Source organism: Opisthocomus hoazin, chromosome 7 (assembly GCF_030867145.1).
Source record: "Opisthocomus hoazin isolate bOpiHoa1 chromosome 7, bOpiHoa1.hap1, whole genome shotgun sequence".
Taxonomy (NCBI): Eukaryota; Metazoa; Chordata; class Aves; order Opisthocomiformes; family Opisthocomidae; genus Opisthocomus; species Opisthocomus hoazin.
Genome location: NC_134420.1, coordinates 64,882,977 through 64,900,653, shown reverse-complemented (window position 1 = coordinate 64,900,653; position 17,677 = coordinate 64,882,977). Strand labels below are relative to the sequence as shown.

General features: G+C 37.3%; 1 protein-coding gene across 1 annotated transcript in view; it reads right to left on the bottom strand.

The window, feature by feature from the left end:
* Window positions 1-276: 276 nt before the first annotated feature.
* The window catches only part of ADSS1 (adenylosuccinate synthase 1), a 29,528-nt gene continuing 12,127 nt past the window's right edge, over window positions 277-17,677 (bottom strand). Inside the window, exons 2-13 of the mRNA XM_075426719.1 lie at window positions 16,024-16,126; window positions 14,561-14,623; window positions 14,183-14,233; window positions 13,771-13,837; window positions 12,508-12,615; window positions 12,085-12,166; window positions 11,093-11,219; window positions 9,722-9,876; window positions 8,403-8,527; window positions 6,318-6,415; window positions 5,018-5,167; window positions 277-3,592 (exon numbers count right to left, since the gene is read on the bottom strand). Coding sequence (XP_075282834.1) covers window positions 3,540-3,592; window positions 5,018-5,167; window positions 6,318-6,415; window positions 8,403-8,527; window positions 9,722-9,876; window positions 11,093-11,219; window positions 12,085-12,166; window positions 12,508-12,615; window positions 13,771-13,837; window positions 14,183-14,233; window positions 14,561-14,623; window positions 16,024-16,126 — 1,182 coding nt within the window. The 3' untranslated portion in view covers window positions 277-3,539. The remainder of the gene's footprint in view (window positions 3,593-5,017; window positions 5,168-6,317; window positions 6,416-8,402; window positions 8,528-9,721; window positions 9,877-11,092; window positions 11,220-12,084; window positions 12,167-12,507; window positions 12,616-13,770; window positions 13,838-14,182; window positions 14,234-14,560; window positions 14,624-16,023; window positions 16,127-17,677) is intronic.

Genomic DNA, 17,677 nt, shown 5'->3' with positions numbered 1-17,677 from the left:
CTCACTCAGGTGAGCTAACTGGAGACAACTCACCATAAATCCTCGCTGGTAAAGGTGGATCCCTGCTCAGTTTGTAAATGGATAAGTGTGACAAAGTTTACAGAATATATAAAAAAACCCCACCAAACACTGGGAATCTGTAGATCAAAAGAAAATATCCATTCAATTCAATAATGCTGATAGATATTTTTTAAAATCCATGAAATACTGAACGAGGTTTTTGTATGAAGTGTATTGTGTTACAAAAAAAAACCGAGAAATAGAGACCAAGCACTGTTACTTTAAATCAGTTTTAATATGTCTTTCAGGACAAAGTAAACAGATGTGGATCCAAAATTCATCTGAAAAAATCTGCATAAGGTGTAAGTGTAGTTTGCACATTACTATGGAAATGCTTCATTTTCTTTCCTTTTATAAAGTGCATTATACCAGAACTGTAAGACCATATATAGGCAAATTAAAAATTACAAAAGCTTCAAAATCCTATACTGCACATGTTAGGAACCATACCCTTAAATATGGCCTCCAGAGTCAGGTGTAAGTGTGAGAAAATACGTCAAATACATTAATGTGCATGAGTGCATCAGTAATTGCTACTTTTAAAAAACTATAATCTTTACCACAAATTATGCCGTTTTGGTAGACGTTTACCCTTATTCTTCCATCCAGATATCTAACAGGATGATGCATCAACCAGTTTTAGTCATTATTACTGCATTTGGCTGGGCAGAAAGAAGAAATTAAATTCATCACAGTGATTGTTATTAAAATGACATTCCAAACAATACAAAATAATACACATGGGAAACAGCCAAAATGAAAGCGAATTTACATAAAAATGTTCTTATTACGCATTGTGTCACTCAGTAGATTAAAGAGATTTTCGATAAAAGCCTGAACTTACTCACATTTAACTTGATGACAACACATATGAAATTCAATAGGGGTAGAACTTTAATTTAAAAAAATCTATGCTATAAAATGAAATGCATGATATTATTTTAATGGTAACCAAGTAAGCCATGGGATAATTGCCTACTAAATCATGGCCATTGACAACATCACTGGGTTTCCGATGAATCCTTGAACACAAAGACAGACAATATGGATCTAACAGAAACTTAATGGAAAAACTATTTAATGGAAAATTTAAAGATTAGGTGAACAACAGGAAGTAATCCTGTGAAAATTAAGCTATAAAACCTAATTTTTTCAGTATGACAAATACTTTGTTCGGAGTCAATCATTTAATCCAGTTATTCAGCACACCAAGTGGCTTAGCAGTTGTGGTGGACTTTGCCTATAAATCAACCACAGCTTAAACATAGTGGCCACCCCCTAACGCAAACGCACAGATGAAAAGGACCAAGAAGAGGAACAGGTCCAGAACATCCCGTAGGCCAATGTCACAAGGTTGAGCCACATAAAAATAAAACTTAATTACTGTATCTCCAAGCATCTTCATGCTTAAATTACCTCATACAAAGGAGGCACATTTGATGGTGCTTGTAATAATTAGCACCAAGCACCTTTCAGAAGTGCTTTGCAAACATGAAATAAGGTCAGAAATCTCATTGCTCTTTCATTAGAACACCCCTAAATACGATGGGGAGAGCTTCCTCATCAATGTCAGAGCAAGGACTGCAGGGCTGGACCAACAGGACCTCCAAAACACAGTGTAAGAGAGGTGAGGATGTATTCCTAACTGCCATTTTACAGACTGCAAAAACAGTAGCGGGGAGATTAAACAACCTGTCAAAGACTGACAAAGAAGATGTAGCTGAATTGCTGAATTCAGGACTCGCAGCGTAGGGCTTTTTTTTAAGAGATAAAGGGTATTTGTTTGTGGCATAAAGCCACAGCTCGTGATGCACTGGGGCATAAACAGACTGCACTGCAGCCAGAGGGTGTAAGAATTCTGCCTTGCAAGCAGCAATACATCCGTAAACACTTAAATCTAGTGGTTGCTATGTGCTTGTACCAGTACTTTTGTAATCGCTTCTTGACACTAATGGGTTTGAGCATTAACTGTTATTTAATATTGAGCAAGAAAAGACAAAAGGGGATGAATGTGACACAAGATACTCCAGATAGGTTTTTCTTTTTCCCCATCTCTGATGCAAAGAATGTCAGCGTTTTGTATCCTTGGAGTTATCACCTCAGAAAAGGTATATTTTCACACACTAGTTAATGGCATTACTGGGGTTGTGATGCCATTTCCACAGCCCCGGGGCATGATACAAAAATATTATTACAGCTCTCCAAGACATATATAGAAAAGGAACATTTACTTGGAAAATTCCACGGTTAGGGAATAACTCTGTAGTGTATTCTTTTTCCTCTACAAGAGGTAGGCCTTTGTTGAGAGCTCTTGAAGTATAACCACTATAAATCAGAGGATCTACATTTTTGAAGATTGTGGGACCTCTCCCTGGCTTCTACATGTCCCAGCCCCAGCTGCCACGTGTCATCCCCTTCTATAAATAGGCATTACATTTTGCTGAGGAAGGTCAAAATGCATGAAGGGTGTAAATACTGCAGCAGTCATCGTTAAGTCATGCATTGATTTATTCTTGGAAACCTAGGAGCTGTGGAAGTGAGTGTGCCTTGCAGAGCTGCAAGTCCCAAGTTCCTCAACAGATAACTACAGTGAAACTTTGGAAATTAAAATCACTACCTTAGCAGGAAGAAATGTCTCAGGTTCTCTGAGAAAACACAACATGCTGTCTCGGCTCCGCTCTGCCTGTGTGTTTTGTACCCTGAGGACTCTCTCCCTTCCACCTTGACTCACTCCTTCCCTACTGCGCAGAATAAAGACTGCACATCTGACAGTGTCCACAGGGATTGTCTGTTAGTACAACTTTCTCCTGTTTGGCCCCTCTGCAGATGTATCTCAGTTACTAGAATTGGCTCTGTGATAAAAATATTTTAGCTGCTATTCATCCATTTTAGTGTGCTATTAAAAATCATTATATAAAAATCATGGATAATTGTGTTTGCTCTGCGCAGTCAAAAATACCTACCTAACTTCACTGTATTTTAGAAACTGAAAATCTGTATAATCCAACCAACTTAAGTACATGGAACCTGCCTTATTACTGTCAACCCAGATATATAGATACCTTAACATTTAAAGTTGAAGAACAAATCCAAGCTTCACAATTCTAAAGTTACCCAGTAACTACTGGGAAAGGCTTAATACTGGTTTCATCAAGAAGAAATAACTCTATCTGGATGTAAAATACTTTCAAATAGTAACATGGTTCATATAAAAAAAAAAATATATATTTTTTAACTTTTTTTGTTAAGAATACTTTTTCAAATTTTTTTTTAAATGATGGCTACCAAGGAGATTTTACACCGAATTTACTGAGAACTTGAAGATAAACAAAGTGTTACAATACAGAATATATGTTTTGTTTCTATTCAATTCCTAGAAGAACATGTTGGTTTTAAACAGCATCTCCATTTAAAGAGGAAGCAGTAAGGAACAGATGAACACTAAATTGTGCTTCTCACCACTGAAGGTCTTCATTTGTTTAAAATAGCTGGATCATCGACTCCCTTGATTTTCCAACTCCGACCCATTTAACTAGGAAGGAAAACACATCTATTAGAACAATTACTGAGAGTAAGTGTTATAAACAACGAATTGGAAGAGTTTTCACCTTTCATCACACTTCACTACAAACTGGCCAGCTTTGTGCTGAAACACAATGCTAGGACATTTTACTGTCAAAAATCACTTTACTCCTCCTGCATTACTAGACTAGAAGTGCAATATACTAAAGTTTGAAAGTATGAAATAATTACACCATAAACACAAAGCACTGCAGATGGACGACCTAACAGCAGGTCAGGCATGTTTGCTGCAGGGAGGAAGCAAGAGCTCTGCTAGACTGTGAAGTTTACTCAGTGTGGACCGGGAGACAGTGATGCACATGTGATACAGTATTGTTAGATGTAAGGCTCCAATTAAAAACATCATTCAGTATGAGCAGTCACCCCAAACACCGTATTATTATTGTTCCATTACAATTTTTAGTGCCCATGGATACTATAGAACTAACTGTAGGTAGGTCTCCTTCAGACATCAAACCCTCCAAGGCACCCTACCTTCACATGGAGAACCTCAGAAATAAAATAAGGGGACTTTTATTTATATATCACACGCCCACATCTCTGTCCATGACCACACAGAGACCATCCACCCAGTTTCAGGCTCTGCTATCAGATGCTTCGTAATCCATAAATGATACTTGAATTCCCACAGTCGAAACTAGCTCACACTCCCCAAATGTGACCTTTGAGGTGCTTTATGGAAAACAAAAGCACACATGCCAGCTTTCTAAGTTTACTACTGTGGAAATTGCCTTTCAAACTCCATCATTCATGCCATATCTAGCTCTTGGCACCTCTAGAGCTGTAGCAATTAGATTTGAAGAAAACTGGATGGCTTAACCTTTGGAGACTTGATCATGTTAAGATTCTCATTCTTCCAAAGTGGCAGAACTGGGCTAAGCAATCTTGCATCCATTATGCAACACATCTCCTTATATGTGTAAGTGTGGAATAGAGAAAAAAAAAAGACAAAAAAAAGAAGCCTATGTTCAAATAGTGATGCAGTGCAGGAAGTAAACTGAAAGAAAGATTAGTAAAGGGAAGACATTAGACTACCTATGCACTGAAGCATGGTGCAGAGGTCCCAAAGTCTTCACTGACAGAAGGCGGCAGTTCGCCAAGAACAGTACACGTTTATCTTTCCTCTGATTTTACCCTTGTCAGCAGCAGCTTGGAGTTCTCTGCAGCACTGCAGACCTGCCCACAAAACACCACCCCTTGCTGCTTCTTGGCTAGCTGTCACCTACCATCATCAGTCCAACCACAGAGGCCTCTGTTGCCTCCTGCCCAAATCTAGCCACTCCCTGACTTTCAGAAAAGGAAAACTTGAGCACTTTTATATAGGTATTCCTCTCTGCCATGGCATCCTCATATGTACCTCTACAGAAAGATTTACCTGGCACTCCAACATGGTTCTCCACACATCGGATGTAATTCTGGGCCTTGGGTGGGAGGTCCTCCCATTTTCGTGCACTGGTTGTGTCAGTCTTCCATCCAGGCATTGTTTCATACTCTACTTCCACCTTCTGTAGTATCTCCTGATTAGCTGTGGAAAAACAATATTGATCACAGTTGGGTTTAGCTGCTCCACCTTAAAAGAACACACCTACGGTTCTTGACCAACAAAGTCTTTTGACAACATTTAATATCTGCTGTATGAAAAAATAGTATTTCTACTGGTTGGTTCATTCATTCATTCTTAACTTAGATTAAGTTCTGTTACTTAGGAAGATAACTCTGATCTGAGAGGATCCAGGAATCCAGTTTCCTCTTCTAAAAACCGTAGGATGCACTCTATGCTGTCAAAAGACTACAGTATTATTTTTGAGGAAACGTATTATTTGAAGTTTACAGTATTTCCACTTTTGGTTCACATTTGCACATAATAAAATAGAAGTCTTCCTGAGAAGGCTCTACTGTCTCAAATGTTTTTATCTTTACAGAACTGGGTTAAGTCAGGCTTGCTAAAAACTCAAGTTGGCTTCAAGCTTTCCCCCCTGGAATTCTCACTGTGTCCACAGCCAGGAGCTACCATCAGCGGTGGTAAAGCTGGCTGCTGCCAGCCCTCCCCATGCCTCCAGAATCCCCTGTCTCAACAGAACAAACCCTTCGTCTTGGCACAGACTGTTACAGGTATCTTGAAAACATCATTAATGTAAGGAAATCATATATTATTACATCTTAATGGTTTTAAGATCAATCATATTGAGAGGCAATATATATTTTTATTAACCACAATGTTGCTGCTGTTAACTACATTTATAAGATGGTAGACCATAAGCAGCTTTACTCTGCAAGTATCCGTCTCATTTTTTGCACAGCTTAAGCGCTGCTTTTATTTTTACTTTACTTCATTAAAGGCCATTGCCAAAGATACACAGTCACTGACTTGTGTCTTGCTGACTTTCGGATCCCTGCTGTTGCCAATAAGAAGAAATCTAATGGGGCAATACATAGAGGCCCTAAGACAAGATTTCATTTCCTCTGAAATTTTTGGCATCATATGGAGAGATGTAAAGTGAATGGAAAATGCTAATGTACTGACCGGGCAGTCTTTACACTGATACTACAGTTCTGCAAATTTCCACAGAAGGTCTAATGAAAAAGAAATCAAAACCGATTTTAAAAAGAAGTCTTTCCCAACAGATATTACTTAACAGGCAGGGAAGAGAAAACATAGATATTTAACAACATACCTGGAAAATAGGGAATTCTTTTTCCACCCAATTTGTAAGCAACACCAATTTTAATTTCATCAAGGACATCAAGAATATCCAGTTTTGTTAAGGCCAAACTGTACAGAAAAACATCGGTTAGAGAGTTACACACTTATCTTTTTTTTTTCCTTCCTAGTTTTGTATTCACAAATCCAGCTCAGGCAACCCAGCAAGCAGAAATACATAAACGTATTGAACTATCAACATTGTTAATTGAACTCACGCCTCTGGGATGAATATATGCCTGAGTTACCAAGCCACTTCCAAACACTTGGCTGCTCATACAGGTGCACAGTGTTCAGGTCAGCGCATGAAAATGCAAGGTGACTGTGTAAAATGGCACTTACTGGACTTGGCTTGGGTGTGTACGACTGCATGGCACTTTACATCACTACTAGTGATTATTTCTGTTACTCCTACTGATTCACAACAACTATAAGACAGACTTATTTACTAAATTACACTTAGTGTAATTACACACTTACAGACTTACTTACCCACTAAAACAGACTTCATAAGCATAATCTGGCTACTAAAATCACATATACAGTTCAGTAGGAAGGATCCCACCCTGACTTTCAGTGCTCAGGCTATGCTATCAGAGTTGTCAGTTTAATGAACCTTTTTTATCTTGTGAATGAAGGCACTGGAACACAAAAATGGTACCTCAAGATGACACCATAGTGTTCACTGATCAGAATAAAACTGCATTTTAAAACTAGTCAAATTCTCTGGAAACAATATGCCAGACGTTGCTCGGTAGAATTATCAGTAGCTAAGGATTTAGACAGGTATGGGATTAACAGTCTATGCTGTATGTGCTCAGTAAGTATACAATGAATGCGATGATTAAATGAAAAGACATTTTTAGGAAAAGCAGCAGCTTAGAGCAGCTCTCAACTTTATGAAGTTTTTGTCTGCCCATGTTTTTGAACTGTCACATTTAGCAGAGATGACATAGCTTTGTTGACAGAAGTGCAGTAATTGTATAGAACTGAAATGGAAGGAATCACAATGCCTTCCTAATACTACTTCCACATAAACTAGAGCTCTAAGTTAAAGCAAAATATAAGTCCAAGTGAAAAAAAAAAAAAATCTAAAACCCCTTCTAATAAATTAATGAACAAAGATCATGGTACCTTTGTAACATTAGAAGCATAAACAATATTAAGTTAAGTCTCAGTTTATAAGATATTAAAATGCCCAGGGTCATGTGTTTGCATATATTAACACGTTTGCCTGAATGCATGAGTAAGTCTACACTTCGTATGAACAAAACTGTAATGAAACTTTTCTAACTTCTTCTGAAAATACAAACTGGTAATTACTTATAAACTACTAGCATTTTAGCGTTAGACGTAAGCTAGCTTGATGGCATTATACTCTTGGAACAGTCTTTGAACAGTCACTTTTCCTTCAAAATGTCAGTTTAATATATATTTTGCATTCCAAGATAATTTGTCAACAAAGTAAATCACTTAGTCTCAAGAAAAATAAAGCTCAGCCCATTAAAAACAGCATTTATAATACAATATTAGACTAAACCTTTGTAAATAAAAGAACCTGTTGGGACTGGAATGAGAGCTGTGTGAGTTGCTGTACACTTCGTGTCATCCCACTAATTTCACTTAAAGAGGTAGTAGTTCTGAATGATAAAGATTCGGTTCTACAAGTGAATCCATTAGAGTCAGTCCAAGCTCAAAACCAGCAGGTTTTAGATCATGACATAAGACAGTATGAAAGCACTGGATCAAGAACACTAGAGCAAACTGTTGGATTGATACATCAATTTTCTAATCTACATCGGCCACCTGACGTAAGCAAAGTAAAAACATATAAAAAAAAAAATCACTGCTATGATGTTGTAAAATCACACGACTTGAAAAAATGCAAAGGAATTAGATTATTATTAGCATTAAGACAATTCTCAATTGCCCATGTTGAATTATTTTATTGCTTAAAATGTAACACTTTACTGGACTTATATTAATGTTACCTACATATTTATTCTGTGAAGCACAAAATTATCACTTCCAAATGTAGCGCAAAATCTGTGATGCTTACGCAGTGAATCCGTTGATCATATGAGCATATTTCAAAATGACAAGATCTAACCAGCCACAGCGTCTCTTCCTGCCTGTAGTTACTCCCCATTCGTGGCCACGGGACTGTAACAGATCTCCAATTTCCTAAAAGACGACAGAAAGAATGCTGATGGTAATTCACTAAACAGGTGGAAAACAAAATCTAAAAAAATACAGATAAATAGCAAGAAAAATGCAGTTGTTCAATTCCAAGGCTTTTTTTGCAGGAAAAAAAGAGAAAAATATTAATTTTTATTAGGAGGGGACTAAGGCAGAGAATAAAGCCCCTCACGCACAAGAGTTTTGTGTTTCAATCACTGGCACTTCCAAAATACTTATTTAATATTACTATTTCATGTTCCAAGGAGACAGTTTTCTTCCTTCTTCATCTGACAGGAAGAGTTCCTTGACAATTCAGCCCTGGTTTTATTTTTGTTTGTGTTTACTTTCTTCATCTGGTCTTTTGGCATCTATTACTTTGGGGGGCAAGACTGTAAATGCTTGGGACATGACCAACGCTTGTACAATGTCTGTGTCAGACTCCCTGACCATGCCTAGGGCTCCGAGGTTCAACCACAGTATGAGACCACCAACTGTTCCTTTCAGGGTGGCAGCGTTTATGCTGTGTGAAAAACGAAGAAAGGAAGACACTTGACGCTCGTGATTCACAAAACTAAAGGATATCATCGCTTCATTTGAGCCACTAGAACAAGGATTTTAGTGACTAAATCCTTAAATTAGATTCAGATCACTGACCTAGAAATTGCTGTGTGCATAGCTGATAATCAATACCCTGAGCTTTCTAGTTTCTTGATAATGAAAATATAATAGACAGTTTAAAATAATCAAAATCTCTCCCCTCCTTTTTATTGATCAATTTGTGCACGACTGGCTGACGCATACACCACATTTGTTCTACAAATGACACAGAATGCAGGCTGTTAAGCACAGAAGTTGTACCTTGTAATTTAGGCTTTCCTGCAATGCACTGACAGTTCCAGTCTGCAACAAACTCTCACCACTGAAATTAACGATATTACATAAAATCATAATATCTGTTTTCACATCATTCATTACAACAGAAGTGTGGTCACTATAATAGAACATCATCACACTGATGTTTCATTCCTCTCAAGAAAAATACCTTAAGTTTATAATGTAATTCTCCTCTTTTTGTGAGTGTGATTGCTTTGGCATTATTATTATGGTGCTTATTTATCATTGGTATACCCTTACGCCATTCCATTGACCTTATTTTTTGGCAGCTGTATATATTGCATTTTGTAATATTAAACCTACGTTAATCTGCTCAGTGGGGAAGGCTCCAATTCCCACCCGAGTAGTATATGCTTTCACCACGCCATACACATCACCGACATGCTGGGGAGGAACACCAAGCCCGGTGCATACACCACCTACGGTGCAGTTTGATGAAGTCACGAAAGGATACGTGCCTGTCAGAAAAACACAACAGCACAACCCTGTTTCAGCAATGATAAGAAACAAAGACTGATTTTCCTTTGAGTTGAAAGGAGATTTTCACATGCATGTTTAGCTTTAAAGCTAAACTGAAATAGCAGCCGAAGAGCAGGGCAAATTCTTCTTACTACATGTCCCCATTTTGTTTTTAAGAGAAAAAATTAAGCTGTTCTTCCCCAGATTGCTTCCTCCTGTAGTGAATAATATGGACTGAGATTTGTAAATGGATCTATGGATTTAGATTTCTAACGCTCAACAGAAACCTCTCACAAACGAAGGATTTTTTCCACTCAGATAGCTGACTTTTATCCTGGCAACTTGTACAAGCATATTATCAGCAAGCAAGACAAGTAAGAAAATAGACTACTTTCTTAAAGAGGTATCAAGTGTGTGTGATCTGTTCCAATCCGTAAGCTTTTCTGCATTCATCCTTCACAACTTTCAGTGAGGATTGCCCACGAGGGAGAAATTTAAAAGCATCTCTATCCCACCTCCATTGGGGACTGGATCTATTACAGGACACTGCTGCTCTATAAAGCTTTTTTCACTGCCTTGTGTATCACAGAAAGTATTTCCACAACATCCACGGAAAGCCTGGTGTAAAGGTCACAGTCTGACATTCCCTGGGCTCTACACAAGCAGCTCTGAGTATCTGCAGCAAACTAAGTCTGAAGAGGTTATCCATGATCTCTACACTGTGACTCTGGATTGGAGCATCTCTCCAGTTCTTCATTTCATCTTCGTGGAGACATAAGTGGTTTAATTATACTTTTGGTGAGAGAGCAATGCAGAGATCAACTGAAGAAGCTAGATTTACAGGTTATCTGCACCAGTTTAAGCCTCCCTCCACTGCAGAGGAATTATCTTAGCAGCACTAAAATGGCTGCCTGGAACGTATGGCAATGGGCACACACATTTAGAAGTAATAAAGATAAGAATATCTGGAGTGAAATTTCAACTCCACTAGAATAAACTTCAGTAAAAATCAATATTTAAACCCTATCCTGTTAATGATACAATCTCTGGCTTACTGTGCTTTACTTTTGGGAGATCTGTTCCTATTAAAGGAAAGACTATTCTGTTTCTCTATTTTCCTGCTGTTTGCAAAGCTGATAAACACAAATCAAAGTAAAACTAATCAAAATAAAACTAATCTCTTAGGAGTTAAATTGAGTTTAGAACTTAGCTTACCAAAGTCAATATCAAGTAATGCTGCATTGGCTCCTTCAACAAGGATCTTCTTTGGAGAGCCATGAAGAGCTTCATACATAAAATACACGCCATCTCGAACCATGGGTCTTATTTTTTCAGCATATCCCTGGAAATTTGAGCAGAAATGTCAGCATCCCCAGACAACAGCTGGAAGCATGTTACACTGTTTACTTTTTAAACGTGAAATATACAGATAACCCTACCACGCTAGCTTCAATAACTGTGTTTTACCTGAAAAATGCAACCATTAACTTATATTCTACTGAAAACAAATCAATGTAATGAACTACTCACATAAGAAAATATGACTTGTTATGGCATTAGAATAATGTAATTTCTCTACTGTTTCTATTCACAGAGATGTTATTAGAATAATGTAATTTCTCTACTGTTTCTATTCACAGAGATTTTCTATACCTACCTCACTTTGTTGATATGGTCTCTATATAGTGTGTCTACAGTCTAGACACACTGAAAGCGGGACTTAGAAATAGTGCAAGCTCCAAACAAACAAAAAAAAGAATCACTACTCACAAATATTAAAAAACATTTTTAAAGGTAGAGTGTCAGCTCTGAACAAGTACCAGGCAAAATCTGGGAAGGGTAAGAGATTTTTTTAGCATCCTCTTTTCTTACATATTCATGAAAGAAGACATTTTACCAGTGGCTCTTTGGAGTTTATCTATAAAAAGACATTTTTTCTTGTAATACGAGGATCTTGAAAGGCAGCTTCCACAAACAGTTCTTCATTAAGCATGGAAGTATCTCAGACAGACTAGATCAGTCCACAGCTACTGCTTATTAAAAGGTTTTATAATAATTAGAAATGCATTTTTTATTTAAATTAATTAGTTTAATAAGTAGTAGTTCTGGTATACTTAACTTTCACTTTTTAAATTAAAATAAATATTACTGTTTTCTTTTGTGCTTTCCCTGAAACTGAACAAATATCACAAATGTTAAATCCTTACCTTTAGCTTTTTCAATTGGCCTTCTATATCTATGTCCAATGTAGGAAACATTGACTTGTACTGTTGTGCCAGATTTTTAAATCTGTAAAATATTGAAATTGTATCTATAAAGAACACTTTTTGAGTTCCTGTTCATAGAACCTTTGGCAAGAACTCAGTTTATACTGAGAGATACAGGGAGAAAATATCCAGAACTTCAACACCTGAACTAGTGCATTTCCCAGTGTACAAAATTATGTTTTAAATTATGAGAAACTCTGAAGTACAGAAAATAGACACACAGATTCTTTCTAGTTTTCTTCTCTTACTAGACAATTTATATACAAAATTCAGACACATATTTAGAAACATCTCCTTAAAAGCAAATCTGTCAGCCAAAATGTATCACTCTAACATAATATTTAGAAATGAAAATAGTTGTACCTTGAAGAAAATTCATCAAAGTCAGAAAGGAGGTCACAAATTCGAAGGCCTGTTCGTGCAGCTTTGGAAGAATATGTTGGTCCAATCCCCTTCTTTGTTGTGCCAATACTAATTAAAAAGAAACCCCCCCAAATGTGTATAAATGTGTGCACAAATATGCTTTATGGTAAGTAATTTTGTTAAAGCTCTTCAATATACCATATACTGGGCAGAAAATCTGATACATAAAAAAGACTGAAGTTCTATAACAATAAATATACAGCAACTTTCATGCTTCAGTGGATTTGCATAAATATTGCTAATATTCATGGGATTCAGTAAAGCATTAAGCCTTGAGTCTGGCTGAGACAAGCTTAGCTGAAACTATCTGTGTATATACATAACTTATGCAGTAATAATGGTTATTAAACTATCCGGTGGTACTACTACATTCCTTACCACAAACAACAGGAAACAAATGTCATTTTCACATTTTCACAGTTGCAGCACTGTCTATGGTCAAAAACAACCAGCTCTGAGTGATCAAACTGGCTTCCTATGTCTTTGGCATTATTCATACTATCTCTGTCCCCATAAACTGCAGCCTTTACCTTGATGAGGATAAAAATGAAACTGTTTCCCTACCCGCATGCCTATTTTCATATGCATTTTCAAAATACAGTAATTTTGAGATCTCTATTTGTATGTTGTTTGGTTGAAATTGTCTGATGGGATCCAAAACTAAGAGACTAACAGAGAGAAAAATACAGCGTGTTCACACAAACCTTTGTTCTTTCAGAAATCAGAATAATGAAGTATGAACAGTTACATATGCTGCTAACATGTAAGATTAAAATTAAAATAGAAACTAGTATCTCCACCAAAAGTAAGTGAATATACAATAAATGTAATGGTTACAAGTGTGAAACCTAATCTCCCCAACACTTCAGACCTGATTCAAAAGAGCATCACTAGTCTGATATCAAAATGGATTGGGAATGTCATTTTAATGGTAATGAGGTTTGAGGATTTGGTAGGAATTTCAAAATGTCTCTATACATTGCAGAGAACTGGAAAATGGAAATATGTAAGAATTCATACCCTGCCTTTTCAGTAATACCTCAGAGTTTGTTCGCTAACATAAGCAGGAGCAGAACAGAGTCACAGAATTAGTAACATTAGCAAGGCTCTTTAGAGATATACTGCATTTCCGTTTTCCAAAATGACACCAATTTTTCAAATTTGCACAATTATTAATGAAATGAAGGTGCTGAAAATACTTACTTTTTTCCTTCTTGTGCTTGACGTTGCACTTCCTGGAGCCCATCCACTGCCTGGTGAAAGTCAAACACTGCAACGGAAAATCAAATGGACGTAGTGGGAGACCAAAGGGGGAAAGCATTCTTTAAATCACAGACATATATCATTTTAAGGCAAAGTGCCTTTGTTATCATTGACAGTGCACAGGCCTCCTCATGTGAAAACAGAGCGAGTATTCCTCAACCATTGTGAAAACATGTAAAACATCACTCTTTAGAGGATACAAAATCCATTATTATGCTTCAGATACACAACATATAAAGAAGCCATATTAGATCAAATATATGACTGCTATGTGGAGTAACAATGTAGTTTAGCACCATGAGCTAAGCAATTATTTGTGATTTTTTTTCCCCTTCAATCATTCATTGCTTACCTATATGTGCTCTATCGGATATAATCAGTCTTTTCTCCCAATCTTTTAAACCTGTCAGAAGATACAAAGAAAAGGAGGATTTCAGCTGCACTGATTGGTCAAACTTTAAGATTTGCTTTTATTTTTTCTATGTCTTTCTTCTAGCTTATCACACGCTTATCAAATGCCATAAGGCTCCCTTAAAACCCATGAAAAGATTGCTTTAGAAAACCTGTCCGAAGACTACAACACTATTCAACGTTCTAAATACTGTTGTCTTCATTATTTAAAACACAGAATGCTATTACACTGAATAGTTATGGTCAGAAATAAAGGCTTAAAAAAACCCTCAACCTGGCTGCCAATGTAAGGAAAGGTTAAAAGTTATTTGATACAAACCTTTCTTTTCATTCTTTTCAGCTTCTTCGAACAGGCCTGGTAAATGTATAACCACTCCATTACCTTTGGGAACATAAATGATTTATTTTAAAGCAAGAAACACAATGCTCATTCTTAGGATGTAAGGCATGTAAACACTTGCTGTCTGAAATTTAATTTAAGAAGTAAGACTAAGTTTCTCACGTTTCTCAGAAAGCGATCTTAGGAACCTTTCAGATAAATCCTCATTTTGGGTGGGCAGCTACAAGCCTGCTAAACCCAGAAAAAACAGAGCTTGCTTATTTGAGATGTGAATGCCGAGCCTGCTCTGAAGCCAGCCGAGGTAAGCTGATTCTTGTCTTTGTGGGGGACTTTGCACCACGACTTCAGCCTCAGTTGTTCACCGGTAAAAGCTCAAAGAAGTCCATGGCTTTACAACACTGACAAGTCTGTGCAACAGTATTTAAATTTTCTTCAGTGTTCACGTATTTGTTTTAAAGTCAGCTCACACTATGCTGTAATACATTAGCAAGGCCGTCTTCCCTCTTTTGAGCTACAATATAGAATCCACAAGCAATACAGAGCACTACTGATGAGACGCGGAGGATTAGGGAGGTAGTGGGCTGGAAACAGCTGCTGCTTCCTTCTTGGGAACATCAGAAATATCTGCAAGAGTCTGTCTCAACCTAAATTTAGGATAACTTAAGTTATAGTCTTTACTGATAAGGAATAAATTGTAAACTGAGACTATGCAGCATATTTAGAGGAGAGAAAAAACGTTTCATGTATTTCAATCATCCATTTGGAAATTCTCAAATGGAACAAAACTGAAACTCACACTCATTTCTTGCACAGTGTATATACAATTTCTCTGTCAGAAAGAATCATCATATAAGGCTTAAATTTGAATATCACTCAAATATGAGTTTAAAGTCCGGTAAACAATGCAAATTTTTTTATGATGCCGTCTGCATTGAGTATCTTTATAATGAAATACAACATCACCTAAAACAGCTGGCAATGTGAACAAAAAGGAGACTGGATGATAATCTTCCAAAGCGCTGCACCCTGGGGCCTATTCTGGAAAGCCAGTAAAGAGATGCCAGAGATAATTTACAATTCATTTATTTAGCCTAAGTGCTGGTTCTGTGTTCTCAAAGAATAGCACATATTTGTGAAAGTATAAAAGGAGTGCACAAGTAAAGGACGCGATCCAAACTTGTACCATACAGTGTAAGAAACAGCAACATGACAGAAAGAGGGGCTTCTTACTTTCAGTTTCTCAGTAGCAAAAACTAAACTGACACTGAAAGTGGAATAATTCTTCACGTTAAAGTAGCAGTGAAATAGAAGTCAAACAGCTGAAGCTACAAATCTGACTGACAGTCACCCACAGGTTTTAATTTGCTTCCTACTATAAAATACGGTTGCAGCTACCCACCATGTAATGTTATTTTGTTTAATAAGTTCCAAAATTGTCTTACCAATAAAAGAAATTGCCTTTGGATTAATGATGCCACTAGGGAATAGGTGAAAATCATATTCTTTTCCATCAACCACCACAGTATGGCCTGCATTATTCCCACCCTGCAACAGAAAGAAACACCAGAAGATTAATGGTCTTATACTACCTCTCTAAACTCTCAATAAATAATTTGAAAAAATTATCTTTTTTTATTTATACGTTCCTGTCTTAGGTCACTGCTTTCTCCACCTTACAGTTTCTTGAGATGCTGCAGTACTGTAAAAAGGGGTCATATAGGACAATTAGGGGACCGGAGGATTTCAGTAGGACTGTGTAGAATTACCAAGCAGAATGATACCACGAAATCAAGGCAGGACTGGGGAAGAGCAAGAGTAAATGCGGGAGTGGTGGCAGAAGCTAAAAGAGAACTGAAGCTTTCTGGGGACAAAACTGGACTGAACTACCACCCACGGAATCCTGTCCCTGACATGCCTACACAAGCCCGTCCTTTCTGGGCATCTTCTGTGCATGCTCATCTCTTTGGGTTTAAGCCAAATAACAACACCCAGTACTTCCTTTTGAATGGAAGCTCTTCCCGCCTGCCCATCCACAAACAGCTACCACTACTCTAGGTGTTCAAGATGGAAGGTCTGCATGAAGTCAGGAATATGCATAATCTCTGCAGCTTCACAGAATCTCCCTGTCAAGGGATGATCTTGCCAGTTGACACCACCACCACTTTATGGAGTCTGCTACAATTCACACCTTATACAACCATCTACCGGACCTGAGAACAGGAGCTAGTATTTTCCTCAAGAAACTGATTTTTTGCAAACAGTTTTAAAAGAAGATTATGACACAACACACAAACTTGTGAAGAAGTAAGTAAATCAAGGTCATGAGGAGATTTGAACAGAAACAGTAGAGTTTTAAAAAACAAAGGACCAGTTTTCTTGACAGGTTTAATGTTTGTGGCTGTTCTGTCATGATGTAACTGCTCCTGGCTACCTGTCTGCTCTGGTGCCACAGGCCTTCCATTTTCCAAAATGACTACAAATCTTCGTGTATTTGATATGAGGTCTGAAAGATATAGAGGTGTCTAGAATGAGGGTATCTACTGGAGAACAGACTGTCACTGGTAATCTGCAAATAATGAAGAGTATTGGCTGAAGGAGTGGAGCTGTATGAAAACTGAGAAACAACAGTCTTTTATAAAAATTAATAATATAACACACATTCTTCCAGGGTTTCATTTACTCATTTGCCCATTTGTTTGCATGTAACAAAAATGGCAACTGACATTCCCTTCAAAACGTGGATATATGCTGAAACAGAACAGTAAGAAAATACAAGCTACAGGTAATAAAAAATAATTATTTAGGCAGTGGGATGGAGGAAAACATTAAGAAATATACCTTTAAATATGACAAAAGTAATTCTCATGTTTTAGAAGATGTGAGTTCAGCAATGAAGTTTAAACAGGTAACCTAAGGGAGAGCTGAGGAGGAGTTGTAACAGAAAAACTGGTGTATGCACAGATTTCATTTGATTTAGCAAAATGCTGGGTAGCTCATCCTTGGGCTGGGAAGGAGTCCCAAAAGTCTCGCTAATGCAGAGTTATAACTTGACTGAAGAATCGTGAAGACAGTAGAACCTCCCTGGGTATTCAGCTT